General features: G+C 47.7%; 1 protein-coding gene across 2 annotated transcripts in view; it reads right to left on the bottom strand.

The window, feature by feature from the left end:
• LOC140391651 (porimin-like) overlaps positions 1–21,673 on the bottom strand; it is a 44,700-nt gene that overhangs the window by 3,306 nt on the left and 19,721 nt on the right. For both annotated transcript variants that reach the window (XM_072476345.1, XM_072476346.1), the window contains exons 3-4: positions 21,029–21,208; positions 19,241–19,394 (exon numbers count right to left, since the gene is read on the bottom strand). In XM_072476345.1, the coding sequence (XP_072332446.1) occupies positions 19,241–19,394; positions 21,029–21,208 (334 nt within the window). The remainder of the gene's footprint in view (positions 1–19,240; positions 19,395–21,028; positions 21,209–21,673) is intronic.

Here is a 21,673-nt window from a genome sequence, read left to right as displayed (position 1 = left end):
GGTTAACTCAGCTTCCCATTTTTCTTTCCCCTGGCATATCTTTGGGGTACTGCTCAAATCCGAAGCTGGGGAGCATGGAGGTTATGGCCCATTGAACCATGACAGCATAGAAGGTGGCCATTTGACCCACTGAACAAAGAACAACTCATGTGCTGCCACATCACCACTCACTCTCTGCACCCTTGTGCATTCTTCCCCCTTAGATACTTAGAAAATGTCAAAATAAATGTACATCACGAGAGACCATCCTGCCCATCGTGTCCGCGCAGGCTAAAATACGAGCCACCCAGCCTAATCCCATTTTACCAGCACTTGGTTAGTTGTGCTAAAAGTTACAGGACTTCAGGTACATACCTCGACATCTTGTGAGTCGAGGGTTTCTGCATCTATTACCCTTTCAAGCAGCGAGTTCCAAGCCCTTACCACCCTCTGATTGAAAAATCTTTTGCTCGACTTCCGGTAGTGGCCATGTCTGAATAGGTCGTGCACACGGCAGCTCCCGCCGGGATCGGAGTTTCGGGCCTTTAAACAGGGCAGCAACGGCACTTGGACGGTGATTACCGGCGTGGGAAAGGACGCTGGAGAGGTTCCCCCCGCTGCTGTATGGAGGTAACTAGGAGTGGGGCTGTTAAAAGAGCGATTGCAGGGAAGCGAGCGGAGTGGGTCCGGGAGGACAAAATGGCGGTTGGCACGGACCAAGCAGCGTGGGCCCAGATGTCAAGAGAGCAGCAAGACTTTGAGGAGCTGCTTCGCAGAGCTGAAGACGGAGATGCTGGCCCCTATGAAAGCCTCCATGGAAAAGACGGTGGAGACTCAGAAGGTGCAGGAGAAGGCGATTAAAGAGGTGGAGAGGAAGGTATCTGAGAATGAGGATGAGATCCTGGGCCTGGAGGTCAGGGTGGAGGCGCACGAGGCCTTACACAAGAGATGGCAGGAGAGACTGGATGATCTCGAATATATGTCTCGGAGTCACAACCTGCGGATTCTGGGCCTCCCTGAAGGTGCGGAGGGGGCGGACGCGATCAAGAATGTGACTACAATTCTGGGGACGCTGATGGGCACGGGGGCCTTCCCGCGGCCCTTGGAACTGGATGGGACGCATAGAGTCCTTGTGAGGAAGCCTAGGGCGAACGAACCACCGAGGGCGATGGTGATAAGGTTCCACCGCTTCACAGACAGGGAGCGTGGCTTGCATTGGGCAAAGAAGGAGCGGAGCAGTAAGTGGGAGAACGGCGAGATTCGCATATACCAGGACTTGGGAGCTGAACTGGCTAGGAGGCGTGCGGGATTCAACCGGGCTAAGGCAGCCCTCCACAGCAAAAGAGTGAGGTTCGGGCTCCTGCATCCAGCGAGGCTTTGGGTAACGTACCAAGACAGGCACCATTATTTTGATACGCCGGACGAGGCGTGGACATTCATTAAGCACAAAATGCTGGACTTGAACTAAGGGGCAGCTGCAGCAGCGTGGGTGAAATGCGCTGGCGGAGATGCGAAACTGGGTGTTGGCCTGATGCAAGATTGTTAGTAGAATTTAAGTTGTTTGCTTTTCTTTTCCTGTTTTTGTTTCAGGGGGTGGGGGAACGCCCGGGTTGTGTTGTCCGTTGCACGGGAAGGATCTGGATGGCACTTGCCCTCTTACCCTGTGGGGGGGGGGGGGGGGGGGGGGGGGGGGGTTGGGGGCCCGAAGGAGGAGACAGTAGTAAGTTTGGAGATAGAGGTGGTAGCGGCCGGGGTCAGCATGGGCAGCTGACTTACGGAAGCGTAATGGGGGGGGGAAATCAGTGCTAAGTGGGTGCTTGGCATGGGGGTTGGGATTGGGGGGCTGGGGGGTGGGGATGGGGTGCTGCTTTGCTGACTGAAGGGGAGCCAATTGTTGGGGACGGATGGAGAGTCGTGTTGGGGGGCCTCCGGCGGGAGGACTGGAGTGAGCGGGGGGCGCGGGCACGTGGCTGGCCGGAAAAGGGAGATGGCTAGTCGGCAGGGAAGGGGGGGTGGGGGGGGGGGGGGGGGGAGAGATCCCCCCCCCCCCCCCCCCGTCCAGGCTGATCACGTGGAATGTGAGGGGTCTGAACGAGCCAGTCAAGAAGGCCCGTGTGTTCTCGCATTTAAAGGCGTTGAAGGCGGACGTGGCCATGCTGCAGTAGACGCACTTAAAACTCGCTGACCAAACGAGGTTAAGGAGGGGATGGGTGGGCCAGGTGCTCCACTCGGGGCTAGACTCAAAGACCAGAGGGGTGGCAATTCTGGTTAGTAAACGGGTGGCATTTGAGGCAGGGAGCATTGTGGCGGACAAGGGAGGCAGGTACATAATGGTGAGTGGCAAGCTACAGGGGGCCTGGATGGTGTTGGTGAACATGTATGCCCCGAACTGGGATGATGCGGAATTCATGAGGCGCATGTTGGGTAAAATCCCGGACTTGGAGTCAAGTAACTTGATCATGGGGGGGGATTTTAATACTGTCTTGGATCCGGTGGTCGGTCTAAGTCCAGGTCGGGAAAGAGACCGGCGGCGGCCAGGGCCCTGTGGGAGTTGATCGATCAGATGGGGGGCGTGGACCCGTGGAGATTCGCGCAGCCAAGGGCAAAGGAGTTCTCTTTTTTCTCCCACGTCCATAAAGACTACATGGGGATTGACTTTTTTGTGTTGAGCAGGGCGTTAATCCAGAGGGTGGAGGGGGTCGAGTATTCGGCCATTGCGGTTTCGGACCATGCCCCGCACTGGGTGGACTTGCGACTGGGGGCGGAGCGGGGGCAGCGGCCTCTCTGTAGACTGGATGTGGGGCTGCTGGTGGATGAAGAGGTGTGTGGGCAGATAAGGAGGAGCATTTAGAACTATGTGATAACAAATGACACGGGGGAGGGAGGTAACAGCAACAATGGTTTGGGAGGCTATAAAGGCGGTCATCAGAGGGGAGTTAATCTCTATTAGGTCCCACAGAGAGAAGAGGGAGAGGGCGGGGAGGGAGTGGCTGGTGGGAGAGATGCTTAGGGTGGACAGGAAGTACGCGGAGCCCCCGAGGGGGTGCTGCTAAAGGAGCGCAGTTCGATTTGCTGACTACGGGTAAGCCAGAGGCACAGTTGAAGAAAGTGAAGGGGGCTGTCTACGAGTATGGGGAGAAAGCAAGTAGGATGCTGACGCACCAACTTCGCAGGAGGCGGCCAGGGAGATCGGTGGAGTGAGGGATAAGAAAGGTAATACGGTGTTGAGCCCAGAGAGGATCAATGAAGTCTTCAAGGAGTTTTATGGGAAGCTGTACGAGTCAGAATCCCCGAGGGGAGGGGAAGGGATGAAGCAATTTATGGATCGATTGAGGTTCCCAAGGGTTGGACGAGGATCGGGTGGAGGGACTGGGGGCCCTGATTGAGTAGGAGGAGATAGTTAAGGGACTAGCAAGTATGCAGTGGGGCAAGGCCCCGGGTACGGACAGCTTCACTGTAGAATTTTATAAGAAGTTCTCGGAGCTACTGAGCCCACTCCTGCTAAGAATTTTTAACGAGATAAAGGAGAGAGGAACCATCCCTTTGACGATGTCGCAGGCATTGATCTCGCTCATTTTGAAGAGGCAGAAGGATCTGCTTCAACGTGGGTCCTACAGGCTGATATTGCTCCTGAATGTGGACGCCAAACTGCTGGCAAAAATTCTGGCTACCAGAATAGAGGACTGCATCCCGGGAGTGATCGAGGAGGACCAGACGGGTTTCGTCAAGGGCAGGCAATTGAACACAAATGTGAGGCGGCTCCTGAATATTATGATGATACCCTCGGAGGGAGGGGGCGCAGAAGTAGTGGCTGCAATGGATGCAGAGAAGGCTTTTGACAGGGTGGAGTGCGAGTCCCTGTGGGAAGTGTTAGGTAGGTTTGGATTCCGGGAGGGATTCACAGGGTGGGTCAAGCTACTGTATCAGGCCCCCGTAGCAAGTGTGTCCACGAACCGGCTGACGTCGGAGTATTTCAGGCTGCACCGAGGGACGAGGCAGGGATGCCCCCTATCCCCGTTACTATTTGCCCTGGCAATTGAGCCGTTGGCCATAGCGCTGAGGACTTCCAAGGAACTGGAGGGGGCTGGTCCAGTGGGGGTAGGAGCACCGGGCTTCCCTCTACGCGGATGACCTGCTATTGTATATTTCGGACCCGGTAGAGGGATGGGGGAGGTCATGCGGATCCTGGGGGACTTTGGGAGCTTCTCGGGGTACAAGTTGAACTTGGGGGAAAGTGAGGTGTTTGTAATCCACGCTAGGAATCAGGACGAGACACCGCTCAAGATGGTGAAGAGGAGCTTTCATTACTTAGGTATACAGGTGGCCAGGAACTGGGATGCCCTACACAGGCTCAATCTATCTCGGCTTGTAGAGCAGATGGAGACTTCAAAAGTTGGGACATGCTCCCGCTTTCCCTGGCGGGAAGAGTGCAGACTGTGAAGATGACTGTTCTTCCCAGATTCCTGTTTGTTTTTCAGTGCCTCCCCATTTTTATCCCCAAATCCTTCTTCAAGCGGGTGAACAGGATTATCACGGGATTTGTGTGGGCAAACGACCCCGCGAGTCAAGACTGTTCTTGGAGCGTTAGCCGGGGGGGTTGGCACTGCCGAATTTCTGTAGCTACTATTGGGCGGCTAATGTGGCCATGATTAGGAAATGGGTAATGGAGGAGGGGGCGGCTAGAGGCGGCATCATGCAAAGGCACCAGCCTAGGGGCACTGGTAACGGCACCGCTGCCGTTCTCGTCGGCACAATACACCACAAGCCCGGTGGTGACGGCGGCACGGAGGGTCTGGGGTCAGTGGAGAAGGCACAGGAAGGAGGAGGGGGCCTCAGTTTGGACCCCGATACGGAACAACCATAGATTTGCTCTGGGCAGGATAGACGGGGGGAATTCCAAGGCTGGTATAGGGCAGGCATTAGAAGGATGGGAGACCTGTTTATAGATGGGACTTTCCCTAGCTTGAAGGCGCTGGAGGAGAAGTTTGGCCTGCCCCCGGGAAATGCTTTCAGATACCTCCAGGTCCGGGACTTTCTCAAAAAACAGGTAGGGACATTTCCGCTGCTACCCCCTCGAAGGATACAGGACAGGGTAGTGTCTGGCATCTGGGGTGGAGAGGGGAAGGTGTCGGACATCTACCAAGAGCTGCAGGAGGCAGAGGAAGCCTCAGTGGAGGAGCTGAAGGGCAAGTGGGAGGAGGAGCTAGGCGAGGTGTTGGATGAGGACCTGTGGGCTGATGCCCTGGGCAGGGTGAATTCGTCCACATTATGTGCCAGGCTCAGCTTAACTCAGTTTAAGGTGGTGCACCAGGCTCACATGACGACGGCGAGAATGAGCAGGTTCTTTTGGGGTGGAGGACAGGTGCGTGACATGTGCAGGGAGTCAGACGAACCATGTCCATATGTTTTGGGCATGCCCGGCGCTTAAACAATTCTGGCAGGGCTTTGCGAGGGCTATGTCCAGGATTTTGGACATGCGGGTGAAGCAGAGTCCAACAGTAGCGATCTTTGGGGTGTCGGAGGATCCGGGAGTGCAGGAAGCGAAAGAGGCCGAGGTGTTGGCCTTTGCCTCGCTGGTAGCCCGGAGACGGATCTTGTCAATGTGGAGGGACTCGAAACCCCCGAGCTGTGGGGACTTGGGTTAGTGATATGGATGGGTTTTCAGCCTGGAGCGAATAAAGTTTGCCTTGAGAGGATCCTTGTTGGGGTTCTCCAGGCGGTGGCAACCTTTCCTTGACTTTCTAGGGGAGCGGTAAAATGTCAGCAGCAGCAGCGACTTTGGGAGGGAGGGGGGGTGCTCAGGTGGGTGGAATTGTCTATTTAATGTATATTTTCTTTGTGTACAATGATAACAGCCACCTAGTTTTGTTAAATATTTTTCATTTATTTTTCTGTGATGTAAAAATTCTGGTTAAAAAAAAGCTTTAATAAAAACAATTTAAAAAATATATATTTTGCTCATCTCCCCTCTAATATTTTGAGCAATGACTTCAAATCTGTGCCCCCTAGTCAATGACTTCCCTGCTAAGGGAAATACGTCCTTCCCATCCAGTGTCCTAGCCCCTCACAACCTTGTGCACCTCAATCAAATCCCTCTCAGTTCTCTGTTCCAAGGAAAACAATCCCAACCTATCCAATCTTTCATCATAGCTGCAATTTGTCACTCCTGGCAACGTTATTGTAAATCTTCTCTGTACCCTCTCCAGCACAATTACATTATTCTTGTAATGAGGCGGTCAGAATGTACACCAGACTCAAATCGTGGCCAAACTAGTGTTTTATACAGCTCCAGCATAACTCCCCTGCTTTTGTATTGAAACCTTGCTAATAAATGAAAGGATTCCATATACCTCCTTAATCAACCTGTCCTCGATCCATAAATGACCAAAACAGTGAATCTATCTGGGTATCTGTGGATATTCACTCCAAGGTCTCACACATCTTCCACACTTTTCAAAATCCTCCCATTTATTGTGTAATCCTTTGCTTGCTTTGTTAACCTCCCTAAATGCATCTCACACTTCTCGGAGTTGAATTCCATTTGCCACTTTCCTGCCCACCTGACCAGTCAATTGGTATTTTCCCCCAGTCTTCACCTATCCTCCTTGCTATCAACCATATGGCCAGCTTTTGTGTCGTCTGCAAACTTCTTGATCATGCCGCCTACATTTAAACCCAAATCTTTAATATATACCACTAAAAGCAGGGGACCTAGCACTGAACCTTGATGAAGCACACTAGAAACAGTACAACATCCATCAACAATTACCATTTGTTTCCGGCCACTAAGCTAATTTTGTATCCTGCTTGCCACGCTCCCATGGATTCGATGGGCTCTCATTTTCTTTTTTAAACCATTCTGCCATGCGGGCACCTCGTCAAAGGTCTTGCTAAAATCAGTGTGGAGACGGGTGGCATGTGGCGCAGTGGTTAGCACTAGGACTGCGGAGCTGAGGACCCGGCTTCGAATCCCGATCCTGGGTCACTGTCCGCATGGAGTTTGCACATTCTCTCCATGTCATCGTGGGTTTCACCCCCACATCCCAAAGATGTGCTGGTTAGGTGAATTGGCCACACTAAATTGCCCCTTACTTGGAAAAGAAAAATAATTTGCTACTCTAAATTAAAAAAAATAATCAGTGTAGACCCCATCAACCACACTACCATTATTAATGCTCCTTGTTACCTCCTCAAAAAACTCAAATTGGTAAGACACGATCATCCCTAAACATGCTGACTCTCCTTGATTAGTTAACTAATCTGCAATTATCTGGTCTAGCTTTTTCTCCACCTTTAAACAAGGGTACAACTTTAGCAGCCCTCCAATCCTCTGATGCCTCACCTTTATCCAGTGAGGATTTGAAAATGACAGTCAGAACATCTGCTAATATTTCCCTGACTTCTTTTAACCTGGGGTACATTTTATCCAGCCCTGGTGACTTATCCACGTAAGGATGCTAATCCCCTTAATACTGCCTCTTTCCCTATGTTTATCACTTAAATATTCCACACACCTCATCCTCAACTATGTCCACGTTGTCCCTTCTTTTGTGAAGACAGATGCAATTTATTCATTCAGAACCCATACCCATATCTTCTGCCTTTATATATAGATTCACTGTTTTCGACTTTCATGGGTCCTACTCTTTCCTTATTGGTAAGCTCTTACTTTTAATATATTGTGGGGATGTTTTTTAAAAATATATATATTTTGGGGGCATTGCTAGTATCCCAGACAAGAACCCGACTATTTGGAATTGGTAAAACTGAGGAAAGGTTACTTTACCACGGGAGTGATAACGCTGATCAATAGGTATCTTTTATGTTACAACATTATTTAAACACAGAATTAACCACATTAACAACAGAGTAATGGCTTTATAGCCAACAGTTACAACAGTTCTTTAGTGAAAGAAGAAATTTTAACTTATTTTCTAAACCTACCACTACATTCCAATGAAGCAAACCAATATAGTTCAAATATCACTCATGAATAAAGTTTACAACCAGATTTTTTAACTTCCTTTTCTCAGCGCAGAATCTTTGGAGAGAACACCTTTCGGGACCAAAAAGGGAATACCTCTACTCAGATTAAAATCCGAGAAAGAACTAACATTTTCAGACAGACCTGGCTGCTCCCCTCAATCACATCATCTGTTCCCAAAGCATAATGCAATCTTCTGTCTCCTTTCATAAGATGTCCCATTACCTGCTTAGCGAGGAACAAACACAATACCCCTCATAAATGATTGTCAACCCAGTTGTCCTTTAAACGTAAACAATATTCCATCAGCTAGCTAGCTGGAAACAAGTAAATGGTTCTCAAATCTATTAGAACACTTCACCTGCAACATAAATGATTCCCTCACTTTTATGACCCTTTAATCACAGCTCTAGCAGACATACTGACTGTATGCATCTTAACGCAGGTTTTAATATCACTGCAGAAAAATATCAAATATAAAATGACAATTTCTTACATTCATCACACCTCCCCCTTTAAAAAATTAACTAACAATATGAAAAGATAGCTTCATTTTCCAAAGCCATTTCAACTTTGAATACTACTCATTATCAAACACTACTCTGACCCTACAAGGTACATAGCTTGTCATATTCACAAATGCAAATTTAAACATCAGTTTAGTCCATTTGAGTCTTTTAAACGTTCCATTCTTATCACATCTCAAAGTCATGATAAAACACCTGCAATTATGTTTCCTCTTCCTGCGAAATGCATAATTTTCAAGTTAAATGGTTGTAGCAATGAAGTCCATCTAAAGTCCTGCTTTACGATCTTTAAACCTCTTCAGAAACTTCAATAAATTATGGTCTGTATAAACAATAGTCTCTGATGAATTGTTAGCAACATAAATGTCAAAATGTTGCAACATTTCCTTTTCAATGGTTGAATACTTTCCTGATAAACATTTAGTTATCTGGAAAAATAACCAAAAGGTCTTACTATACCGTTGTCATCTTCTTGTAATAATACAGAGCACAAACGCCCACATCAATGGCCACCTTAAACTACTGGTCATAATTCGGTGTTGCAAAAATAGTGCTGTGGTCAACGCAGTTTTTAGATTATCAAATGCCTCCTGATGTTGTGACGTCCAATGAAATTTCCTGTTCTTCTTCAAAAGTTGTCAGTGGAGCAAATTTTGGGAGAATTTACGTAGAAACCACTCATGCCTAGAAATCTTTAAACGTCTCTTCCTGTACACGGTATTAGGAACTCCTTAGTAGCTTTCGTTTTCACATTCCATGGGGCGATCTGACCATTCCCAACAGTATGGCCTTTATGGCCTAAGAATGTGACTTGGGCTTTCACAAACTAATTTTTAGTCAAGTTTACTACCAAGCCAGCCTCGTGATTGATCGCAAAATTCCTTTAAATGTTCCTTTCGGGCAGCACAGTGGCGCAGTGGGTTAGCCCTGCTGCCTCACGGCGCCGCGATCCCAGGTTCGATCCCGGCTCTGTCCGTGTGGAGTTTGCACATTCTTCCCGTGCCTGCGTGGGTTTCACCCCCACAACCCAGAAGACGTGCAGGCTAGGTGGATTGGCCAAGCTAAATTGCCCCTTAATTGGAAAAAATGAATTGGGTACTCTAAATTTATATTAAAAAATGTTCCTTTCACGTTTCCCTGAACACCACCAGATTGTCTATGTGCAGTGCACAATTCTTTAGTCCAGAAATTACCTTCTAGATTAGTCTTTGGAATGTTGCTGGCGCATTCTTCATTCCAAATGGCATAATTTTAATCTGGTACAGATAATTCGACGTGACAAAAGTCAAAACTTCCTTCGCCCTTTCTGATAAAGGTACTTGTCAATGTCCTTTCAAAAAGTCAATTTTGGTAAAGCAATTTGCTTGTTCCACCTTTTCAATGCTGTCTTCCAAACGAGGAATAGATACGAATCTGACTTTGTTACTGCATTGACTTTCCTAAAGTCCACGTACAATCGTTGTGTTCCATCTGGTTTTGGTAAAATTACAATAGGTGAGCTCCAATCCCTGCAACTCACTTCAATTATATCATTCTTAAGCATGCTTTCAGTCTCCTTTTAAACCTGTGCCAACTTGAATGGATTCAGTTCATATGGATGCTGCTTAATTGGAATAGAACTTCCGACATCTACATCATGTATAATCACTTTTGTACTTCCTAGTTCGTTCCCACACATAGCTCTATGTGACTAATAACTATTTTAGGTAAGTTAGTAATTAATCTAAATTTATTACTCCTTTCTTATTATTCATTAATGGGATGTGGACGTCGCACGTTAGGTCAGCAATTATTGCCCATCCTTGGTTGCCCTTCAGATGGTGGTTGTGAGCTGCCTTCTTGAACCGCTGCAGTCCCCGAGGTGTAGGTACACCCACAGTGCTATCTATCTTTGTCCGTCTCCATCATTATGTTAAACAAACTGAATTATGATCACTACACCAAAATGCTTTCCCACTGTTACTTCTTTCACCTGCCCAGCTTCATTTCCTAAAACTAGCTGCAGAACCACACCCCCTTCTGTTGGGACTGGTTAGACTGGCCAAAACGGTTCTCCTGAAGGCATCTCAAGAATTTTATTCTCTCCATTCCTTTAACAATTCAACTAAGAGGGAAGTGGCCAGGGAAATAGGGAAGGTAGTCGACGGGGGGGGGGGGGGGGGGGGGGGGGGGGGGGGGGGGGGGGGGGGGGGAGAGAGAGAGAGAAAGAGAGACGACGACTTGGTAGGGGACCCGGCGGGGCTGAACAAGGTGTTCAGGGACTTCTATAGCAAGGTTTACACCTTGGAACCCTCCCCCCCCCCCGCCGGCGGGAGGGGTTGAGACACTTTCTAGATGAACTGACCTTCCCAAAAGTGGGCAGGGGATTGGTAGGTGGGTTGGGTGCCCCGATCAGGACTGAAGAAATATTGGTGGGCTTGAGGGCCATGCAATCGGGTAAAGCCCCGGGGCCGGATGGGTATCCGGTGGAGTTTAATGAGGCAAGAGGCAGAGGGGTGTTACCCCCGACGATGTCACAGGCCACCATCTCCCTGATATTGAAACGTGACAAAGACCTGGAGGCATGTGGGTCCTACAGGCCGATCTCTCTACTCAATGTAGATGTGAAAATTATGGCCAAGCTCTTGGCGGCTAGGATTGAGGACTGTGTGCCAGACGTCATTATGGAGGATCAAACCGGGTTCGTCAAGGGCAGGCAGCTGGTGGACGACCTAAGAAGGCTGCTGAATGTGATTATGATGTCCCCGGAGAGTGAGGAGGTAGAGGTAGTTGTGGCAATGGATGCCGAGAAGGCTTTCGACCGGGACTATCTATGGGAGGTGCTGTGACGTTTTGGGTTCGGGGAGGGCTTTATCGACTGGGTCAGGCTGTTGTACCAGGCTCCGGAGGAGTGTGTGAGGATGAACAGGACGACATCTGACTATTTCAGGCTGTACCGTGGGACAAGGCAGGGGTGTCCTCTCTCCCCACTGCTGTTTGCATTAGCAATAGAGCCGCTGGCATTTGCCCCGAGAGCTTCTAGGGGCTGGCGCTGGCACGGGGTGGGGTGGGGGGGGGGGTGGGGATGGAACACAATTTCATTGTACGTCGACGACCTGCTCTTATACATCACGGATCCAGTGGTTGGGATGGATGAAATCATGGGAATTCTGAAGGAATTTGGCCGTTTCTCGGGATACAAACCGAACATGGCAAAGAGTGATTTGTTTGTCGTCCAGGCGAGGGGCCAGGAGTGTAGGTTGAGGGGGCTGCCGTTCAGGTTAGCAGGGGACAGTTTTAGATATTTAGGGATACAGGTGGCGCGGGACTGGGGCCGTCTGCACAAGTTGAACTTGTCTCGGTTGGTGGAGCAAATGAGGGCTGAGTTCTGGAGGTGGGATGTGCTCCCATTGACACTAGCGGGGAGTGCGCAGACAGTTAAAATGACAATCCTCCCGAGATTCCTGTTCGTTTTCCAGTGTCTCCCCATTTTCATTCCGCGCTCCTTTTTCAAGAAGGTTAATAAAATTTGTGTGGGCGGGAAAGTCCCCACGGGTGAAGAGGGTGATGCTCGAGGGGAACCGAGGGGAAGGGGGGCTGGCGCTACCAAACTTCAGTAATTACTACTGGGCGGCCAACATAACTATGATAAGGAAGTGGATAGTGGGTGCGGGGTCGGTTTGGGGGCAGATGAAGGCCGCTTCGTGCAGGGGGACCAGTTTGGCAACCCTGGTTACGGCACCCCTGCCGCTCCCACCGGCACGGTACTCCACCAGCCCCATAGTGGTGGCGACTTTGCGGATCTGGGGCCAATAGAGAAAGCACGTGGGGGAAGTGGGAGCATCGGTTTGGTCCCCAATTTGCGACAATCACCGGTTTGCCCCGGGGGAATATGGACGGTGGGTTCCAAGCACGGCGGAGGGCAGGGATTGAGAGGATAGGGGGTTTGTTCTTGGAAGGGAGCTTCCCAAGCATGAGGGCTTTAGAGGAGAAATTAAGGCTGGCGAGAGGGAATGAGTTCAGATACTTGCAGGTGCGGGACTTTCTACGCAGACAGATTGCGTCGTTCCCACGCCTGCCACTCGGGGGTTCCAGGACAGGGTAGTGTCCAGTGGATGGGTGGGGGAGGGGAGGGTCTTGGATATATATATATAAAGAACTTATGGGAGCGGAGGAGTCACAGACTGAGGAGCTGTAGCTTAAGTGGGAAGAGGAGCTTGGCGGTGAGATAGAAGAGGGCTTATGGGTGGAGACGTTGAGCAGGGTAAACGCGACTGCAACATGCGCCAGGCTCAGCCTGATTCAATTCAAGGTCGACCACCGGGCCCACATGATAGTGGCCCGGATGCGTACATTTTTCGGATTGGAGGACAGGTGCACCAAATGTTCGGGAGGGCCGGCGAACCATGGCCACATGTTTTGGGCGTGGCCAAAACTCAGGGGGTACTGACAGGGATTCACGGATGTTATGTCCCGGGTACTGAAAACAGGGGTGATGGTGAGTCCAGAGGTTGCTATTTTTGGGGTTTCGGAGGACCCGGGAGTCCAGGGGGAGAGAGAAGCTGACATTTTGGCCTTTGCTTCCCTGGTAGCCCGGCGACGAATTCTGCTGGCATGGAGGGACTCAAAACCTCCGAAGTCGGAGGCCTGGCTATCAGATATGGCAAGCTTTCTCGGTCTGGAGAAGATTAAGTTCGCTTTGAGAGGGTCACTGTATGGGTTCGCCCGGAGGTGGCAACCATTTATCAACATCTTCGCGGAAAATTAATCGTCAGCTGGGGGGGGGTTAGGGGAACGTAGGTTAGGGGGGTAGTTCGGCTGGAGGGGAGCTGGTTTTCTTGCACTATAATGACTGTCTTTTGCACACCGTTTTATACTATTGTTGTTTATTGTGTCAAAATGTCTTAATAAAATTGTTTATAAAAAAAAACATTACAACTATCCCAGTTAATCTTGAGGTTGTTAAAATCCACTATTACTGCTGTTTTGTTTTTGTACTTCTCCTAGATTTGCCCCCATATCTGCTCTTCTATCTACCTCTGACTCTTTGGGGATCTATAATGCACTCCCAGTAGTGTGACTGGCCATTTTGTTCCTTTGTTAAATCCATGTGGTCTCTAACATAACGTCACTCCTCACAACCATAATTGTTTCTTTGACCAAAATTGCTACCCTCCTTTTTTATTTCCCATCTCGTTTGAAATACTGAACCAGGAAAGTTGAGCTGACACTCCTGGAGCTTTTTAAGCCATGTTTCTGGAATAGCTATCACGTCATACTGCCACATTTCTATCTGTGCCCTCAGCTCACCTTCGTTATTTACTTTATTCATTGCATTCAAGTACATACGCTTGAGCACTGCGACTTGGCCTTCCAGGCTCATTCATTAACCTTCTGCCTTCCATTTCTGGTTTTGTTCAATCAGAATTCATCCTAGGTTTCCATCCTCCTGCCAAACTAAATTAAATCCTGCCCCAGCAGCACGAGCAAACCTCACAGCAAGGATATTTGTTCCATCCCTGTTGAGGGGAAAAACATCCAGCTTGTCAGCTCCTACCTCCCCCAGAACTGGTCCCAATGCCCCAGGAACCTAAAGCCTTCCCTCCTGAACTATCCTTCCAGCCTAGTGCCACATGCAGTTTACTAGCATGTGGCACTAGGAAGTAATCTGGAGATGACTACTTTTGAGGTCTTCTTTGCAAATCCCCCCCCCCATCTAGTTTCCTAAATTCTGACTGCAGGACTACATCCCTCTTTCTGCCTATGTCGTTTAAACCAATATGGAGCATGAGTAAGAAGCAACTTGGTCAAAACCTGAAAGATCCTGAAGAGTACTGACAGGGTGGATGTGGAGAGGATGTTTCCTCTTGTCAGAGAATCTAGAAATAGGGGCCACTGTTTAAAAATAAAGGAGTCGCTCATCTAGCGCTGTAGCACAGTGGTTAGCACTGTTGCTTCACAGCACCAGAGACCTGGGTTCAATTCCCGTCTTGGGTCACTGTCTGTGTGGAGTCTGCACCTTCTCCCAGTGTCTGCATGGGTTTCCTCCAGGTGCACCAGTTTCCTCCCACAGCAGGTTAGGTGGATTGGCCATGCTAAATTGCCCCGTGGTGTCCAAAGGTTAGGTGAGGTTGCTAGGTTACTGGAATAGGGTGGAGGGCTTATGTTGGGTTCTCTTTCAGAGGCCGGTGTAGACTCGATGGGTTGAATGGCTTCCTTCTGCACTGTAAATTGAACGATTCTAAGTTGGAGATGAGGAGAAACCTTTTCTCTCAGTGGGTCATGAATCTCTCTTCCTCAAAAGGCAATGGAAGCAGTATCTTTGAATATTTTTATACATTTTCGACATGTATGCTCAAGCCGTCAGGAGTCGCGTCAATGCCAGATTCATCAGTCACATTCACAAGACAGTCCCGAACGTCACCCAAGCACAACGCAATGCCATCCGCGCTCTCAAGACCATCCGCAGCATCGTCATCAAACCAGCAGACAAAGGAGGGCCCACTGTCGTACTGAACAGAACGGACTTCTGCAAAGAAGTATACCGACAACTGAACAACCAAGAACACTACAGACAGTTACGCGCAGATCCGACCAAGGAACATATCCGCCAACTTAACAGACTGATCAAGACCTTGGATCCAGATCTTCAGAGCACCCTACGTGCTCTCATCCCACGTACTCCCCGCATTGGAGATCTCTACTGCCTCCCGAAAATACATAAGGCCAACACACCAGGCCGCCCTACTGTTTCAGGCAATGGGACCTTGTGTGAGAACCTCTCTGGCTATATCGAGGGCATCTTGAAACCCATCGTACAAGGTACGCCCAGCTTCTGTCGCGACACGACAGACTTCCTACAGAAACTCAGCAACCATGGACCAGTTGAACCAAGAACATTCCTCGTCACAATTGACGTCTCGGCACTCTACACCAGCATCCCCCATGACGACGACATTGCTGCAACAGCCTCCGTACTCAACACCGACAACTGCCAATCTCCAGACGCAATTCTGCAACTCATCCGCTTCATTCTGGATCACAACGTCTTCACCTTCGACAACAAGTTCTTCATCCAGACACACGGAACAGCCATGGGACCAAATTCGCACCCCAATACGCCAACATCTTCATGCACAAGTTTGAACAGGACCTACTCACCGCACAGGACCTTCAACCGACGTTATACACCAGATACATCGGTTGACATTTTTTTCCTTTGGACCCACGGCGAAGAATCACTGAAACGACTACACGATGACATTAATAAGTTCCATCCAACCATCAGACTCACCATGGACTACTCTCCAAAATCAGTTGCATTCTTGGACACACTCGTCTTCATCAAGGACGGTCACCTCAGCACTTCGCTTTACCGCAAACCCATGGATAACCTCACAATGCTCCACTTCTCCAGTTTCCACCCAAAACACATTAAAGAAGCCATCCCCTATGGACAAGCTCTCCGTATACACTGGATCTGCTCAGACGAGGAGGAGCGTAACAGACATCTACAGACATTGAAAGATGCCCTCGTACAAACGGGATATGGCACTCAACTCATCGATCGACAGTTCCAACGCGCCACAGCGAAATACCGCACCGACCTCCTCAGAAGACAAACATGGGACACAACTGACAGAATACCCTCCGTCGTCCAGTACTTCCCCGGAGGGGAGAAACTACGTCATCTTCTTCACAGCCTTCAGCACGTCTTGATGATGATGAACATCTTGCCAAGGTCATCCCCACACCCCCCACTACTTGCCTTCAAACAACCGCGCAACCTCAAACAATCCATTGTCTGCAGCAAACTACCCAGTCTTCAGAACAGTGACCACGACACCACACAACCCTGCCATGGCAATCTCTGCAAGACATGCCAGATCATCGACATGGATACCACTATTACACGTGAGAACACCACCCACCAGGTACGCGGTACATACTCGTGCGACTCGGTCAACGTTGTCTACCTCATACGCTGCAGGAAAGGATGTCCCGAAGCGTGGTACATTGGCGAGACCATGCAGATGCTGCGACAACGAATGAACGGACATCGCGCGACAATCACCAGGCAGGAATGTTCCCTTCCAGTCGGGGAACACTTCAGCAGTCAAGGGCATTCAGCCTCTGATCTCCGGGTAAGCTTTCTCCAAGGCGGCCTTCAGGACGCGCGACAACGCAGAATCGCCGAGCAGAAGCTTATAGCCAAGTTCCGCACACATGAGTATGGCCTCAACCGGGACCTTGGATTCATGTTGCATTACATTCATCCCCCACCATCTGGCCTGCAAAATCCTACCAACTGTCCTGGCTTGACACAATTCACACCTCTTTAACCTGGGGTTACCCCATCTCTGGATCTGTAAAGATTTAATCACCTGCTAATGGTCGCATTCCAAGCATTGTATGGCATCTTTGAATTTGTCTATATATATGTTTCTGGAACATAGCTCTTCATTCACCTGAGGAAGGAGCAGCGCTCCGAAAGCTAGTGACATCGAAACAAACCTGTTGGACTTTAACCTGGTGTTGTAAGACTTCGTACTGTGCTCACCCCAGTCCAACGCCGGCATCTCCACATCATGCATATTTTTAAGGCAGAGCTATACAGATTCTTGATTACTAGGGGGGTGAAAGATTCTAGGGATAGGCAGGAGTGTTGAGTTGAGGTTACAATTAGATCAACCATGATTTTACTGAATGGCGGAGCAGGATTGAGGTGCGGGTGGTTCTTAATTTGTATATTCATATGACTGCTGGCTGTTCACCCTCCCCCTTCAGAATGCTTTACAGCTACTCAGTGACTAGGAAAGCAGCACACTATCTTGGATTCAGGTCTGAGGGCACAGAAATACCTCTCTATTCCCCTAACTATCGAATCACCTATCACTAGGAGTCTTCCTGGCAGTCCCTTATACAACTGAGCCACCCGTGGTGCCATGAATCTTGGCTCTGGCTGCACACCCCAGATGAACCATCACTCTCACCAGAATTCAGAACAGAATACTGGTTGGAGAATGGGATGTATTCAGAGGATACCTGCCCCATCTGACTGCTTTTTTAACTGTCCAATGGTCACCCAATCCCTCCCAAGCTGTGAGGTGACATGACATTTATAAGTGTGCAATGACGCCAGCTGCCGCTCAAGTTCCAAAACCTGGAGCTCAAGCTGCTGAAACTGATGACAATTCCTGCGCAAATGGTTATCCAGAACATGGGAAGTGTCCGAGAGTGCCCACGTCACACAGGATGTGCACGTTCGATGATGGGGCAGCCGTCATTATACGATTTATTAACTGATAACCTTGTTACGGCGGATAAACCTTGTTGTCGGTAATAAACCTTACCAATACTAATAAAACTTAGTACTATTAATAAAGCTTGCTCTTAAGCCCCATCAACACGTATTGCACCTGACCAGTGGTAATAAAGCTTACGTAAGAATAAAAGATGAGACTCACCGGCTACTCAAATAACTAATAGTTAATATTTTTGAAATAAATTTAGACTACCCAATTATTTTTTTTCCAATTAAGGGGCAATTTAATGTGGTCAATTCACCTCCCCTACACATCTTTGGCTAGTGATGGCGAGACCCATACAGACACGGGGAGAATGTGCAAACTCCACACGGACAGTGACCCAGGATCAAACCCAGGTCCTCAGTGCGGTGTGGCAGCAGTGCTAACCACTGTGCCATCGCCCAATAGTTAATATTTTAAACATTTTTTACACCTCTCGTTGTTTAGACTCAGCTCCTCAGCAGCAATACTCACCAGCCACTCTTATGACTTTCCTGTGCTGTCACTGTTCATTGTGTTTTCAAACTCGGGGAACTCCTGCTCCTGTCCACCTCTCTCCCAAAGCCAAATGCTCTTGATGTCGCTCGTTGACTTTATTTATCCACTCCTGGCTGTGGTCACCCCCCAAGTTTGCCTCTCTCCACCAATTAGAAGTACTCTAGATCTCGCTTCTCAGGTTATATTTATTATCCACTCTTGGCTATTTTCCTCCTAAAGATCTGCCTCTCTCCCGAAGGCAAGTGCTGGTCTTCTTTTCACAATCACTTTGTGTTTATGTTCCATAATTTTCAACATTTTTATCATAACATCTCACAATCTGAGTTCTAATCAAAACAGACCAAATGTTTCCATATCTTTCTGAGTAAATCTGCTTTGGTCTGTCCTCTTTAGATCCTTTGCAGACTGTGCCGCCCTATACTGCACGTAATATTTTATCTGTGGTTTTGCCTTTCCCATTAGAAATGTTATTACCTCTTAGGTTTTGTAAACCTAGAATCCATTAGCTTTTTTTTTTGAAGGTGCTGCCTTCATACCTAAATCCCTCTGCTCTTTTACACCACTGAGCCTGTTACGAACCTCAATTTTATTTAAGGTTAAAAAGAATGCAAGTCAGAAATCAAGATTTGATCTTTTAATTCTCTTTCCTGTCCTTGCTTTCTCCTGTCTTGATACAGTTACAAATGGACATCAGTTTGCATTGGTGATACAGTCTATCACTGACCTGATATCAGTAGGAACATTAGGAAAGTTCCTCTCCATGACCAAGGGCAATGAGACCAATTTCACGACCACTGCTTAGCCTGCTCAGCATAGATTAAGGATTGAACCAACAACTATCCTGGTCTGCATCGCTCAGCTATTCACTACTTTAACTAGCTAAGCTATTAAGGAGGGTTCGTGACAAAACGTTTAATAACAAAAGGTAGGAAATATTTGCATAGTAAGTGATGCAGGTTTCTTACATGGTTCTGTATTGAGTGCCACTTCTGGTAATGCAAACTCTTCGTCCAAAGTAGAAAACAGCTATGGCGCCCAAAGCCAACGCAATACCACCTACAAAACTTCCAACATCAAAATGTGAAACGATAGGCAAGCCAGCCGTAGTAATATCAGCACCTGAAAAAGGAGAAAGTAATAATGTGGATGTTTGATAGAAATGGAAATGTGTATCTTAGGGAACAATCCAATAATTATATGGCTGATCATAAGGCAAACACAAAGTGACTGGGATCAATAAATCCAGCTTGTGCAGAATACTACAGCACAACTTCAAGATCCTGTTGTAGAGGCTGCTGTCAGTCTTGGAATAAAATGGTACTGTAATAGTTTTTACTCTCTAGTTTATTATTTAAACGGGTTGTGTACCCATTGAATTATCCTAAATTTCTAATTATCCTAAAAGATAGATTCTGATCTGGAAATTACGCTATGCACTACCTGTTTACAGCAATAATAGCTCCAGTGTGGATGCGGCATGGGAGCACAGTGGTTAGCACTGTTGCTTCACAACACCAGGGTTCCAGATTCAATTCCCGACTTGGATCACTGTCTGTGTGGAGTCTGCACGTTCTCCCCGTGTCTGCGTGGATTTACTCCGGTTTCCTCCCACAAGTCCCCAAAAACGTGCTTGTTAGGTGAATTGGACATTCTGAACTCTCCCTCAGTGTACCCGAACAAGCGCCCCAGTGTGGCAAATAGGGGATTTTCACAGTAATTTCATTGCAGTGTTAATGTCTACTTGTGACACTAATAAAAATTATATTTTATTATTAGGGGAGAAAGCAAAGACACATTCCTAACTAAAACTGTACTACCCATCATATTAAGAAAAGGACCAGAAAAAAGTTGTTTATCATCTATTCCTGAAGCAAACTCTGCAATATAAACGGCCAAACTCATGAAGCTCAATCTTCAAGACTGGTTTGCTGAGGCAGTGGCGCAGTAAACCGTGGCCACGAATCAATAAGTTTCTGATATACTTGCCTGAATGTGGAGTTGGCAGGAGTTGAACTGCTCCTCTTTATCCTATATTTAAAAGAAAGCAGGCCCCTTTCCCCTCCAGCCCCAGGCTTCGATCTCTCTCGTAACCCCCAATCCTTTCCCTTGCCAGCGTTTGATAGAGGTGGCCTGATCTTCCTTCACTTATCTCTTCTTGCTTTACTTACGTGGGGAGTCTAATTCACCTCGTCCCACCACACCCAAGTCTAGCAAATGTTTTTAAAAAATAAATTTAGAGTACCTAATTATTCTTTTCCAATTAAGGGACAATTTAGAGTGGCCAATCCACCTACCCTGCACATTTTTGGGTTGTGGGGGTGAGACCCAAGCAGACAGGGGGAGAACGTGCAAACTCCACACGGACAGTGACCTGGGTCCAGGATCGAACCCAGGTCCTCAGCGCTGTAGGTAGCAGGGCTAACCAGTGCGCCACCGTGCGGCCTCGTCTAGCAAGTATTTAACAATTATCACTGCTTCCGAATTCAAACCCGGTTAGATATGCTGAACATAGATCTATTCAGTAGGATTAACTCAAACAAGTTGTTTCATTTCCTCCCCTCATCCTACAATTCCCCAACAATTTTTCAGCTCTCAATTAAATGAAAATCAGAGGAATAATTTCTGACATAATTATCAAAGCTCAATGTTAAAATCGGTAGCAATAACTTTTAAATGTATTGTATGATCTTACACTAATTAGACAAAGAAATATAGATTAACCCTAAAATCCCATCCCCTTTAAAGATACATACTTGTATTATTCGCGGTAGATGCTGTGATAGTGGTTATAATGCTTTTTCCAGATTTGGTAGTTGCTGGCCTACTGGTTAAATGCACCGTTGTGGTATTCTCAGTATTGTTGGTTGTTTGCATAATTGCTGTGGTGGTTTGAGATTGAATGCTTGTTTGCAGAGTCGTTGGGATAGAAGTAGCTAGTAGCAGAAAGAAAAAAACAAATCAATGGATCATAAATGGATTGATTGCACAGAAAGACATCCTTCAGGCATTATAGAAAATACACATCAATATAATACATATTAGAAACTGACCCAGAAGTAGTTGAAGTATTAAATACTGCAAATAATTGAGCCAGAGAAATTTATAAGTAACTCAAATGTAATTTTAAAATAAAATTCTTTCATGACAAAGTTCCTGAGGACATGTTTACAAAATATCCTTTTTTTTTTTAATAAATTTAGAGCACCCAATTCTTTTTTTCCAATTAAGGGACAATTTAGACAGAAACCAGGATCGAACCACTGCACCACCGTGCCGCCCTTACAAAATGTCTAAGTTTGAATCTTGTTACAATATATTTCTGGCCAAACACGAGTCCGATATATAACAGTTGAGAAATTGATAGCGATTTGTTACCAATCTTCTTATACTTTGTCAAC

This window comes from Scyliorhinus torazame, chromosome 15 (genome assembly GCF_047496885.1).
Source record: "Scyliorhinus torazame isolate Kashiwa2021f chromosome 15, sScyTor2.1, whole genome shotgun sequence".
NCBI lineage: Eukaryota > Metazoa > Chordata > Chondrichthyes > Carcharhiniformes > Scyliorhinidae > Scyliorhinus > Scyliorhinus torazame.
This window is presented reverse-complemented; position numbering and strand designations above follow the sequence as displayed.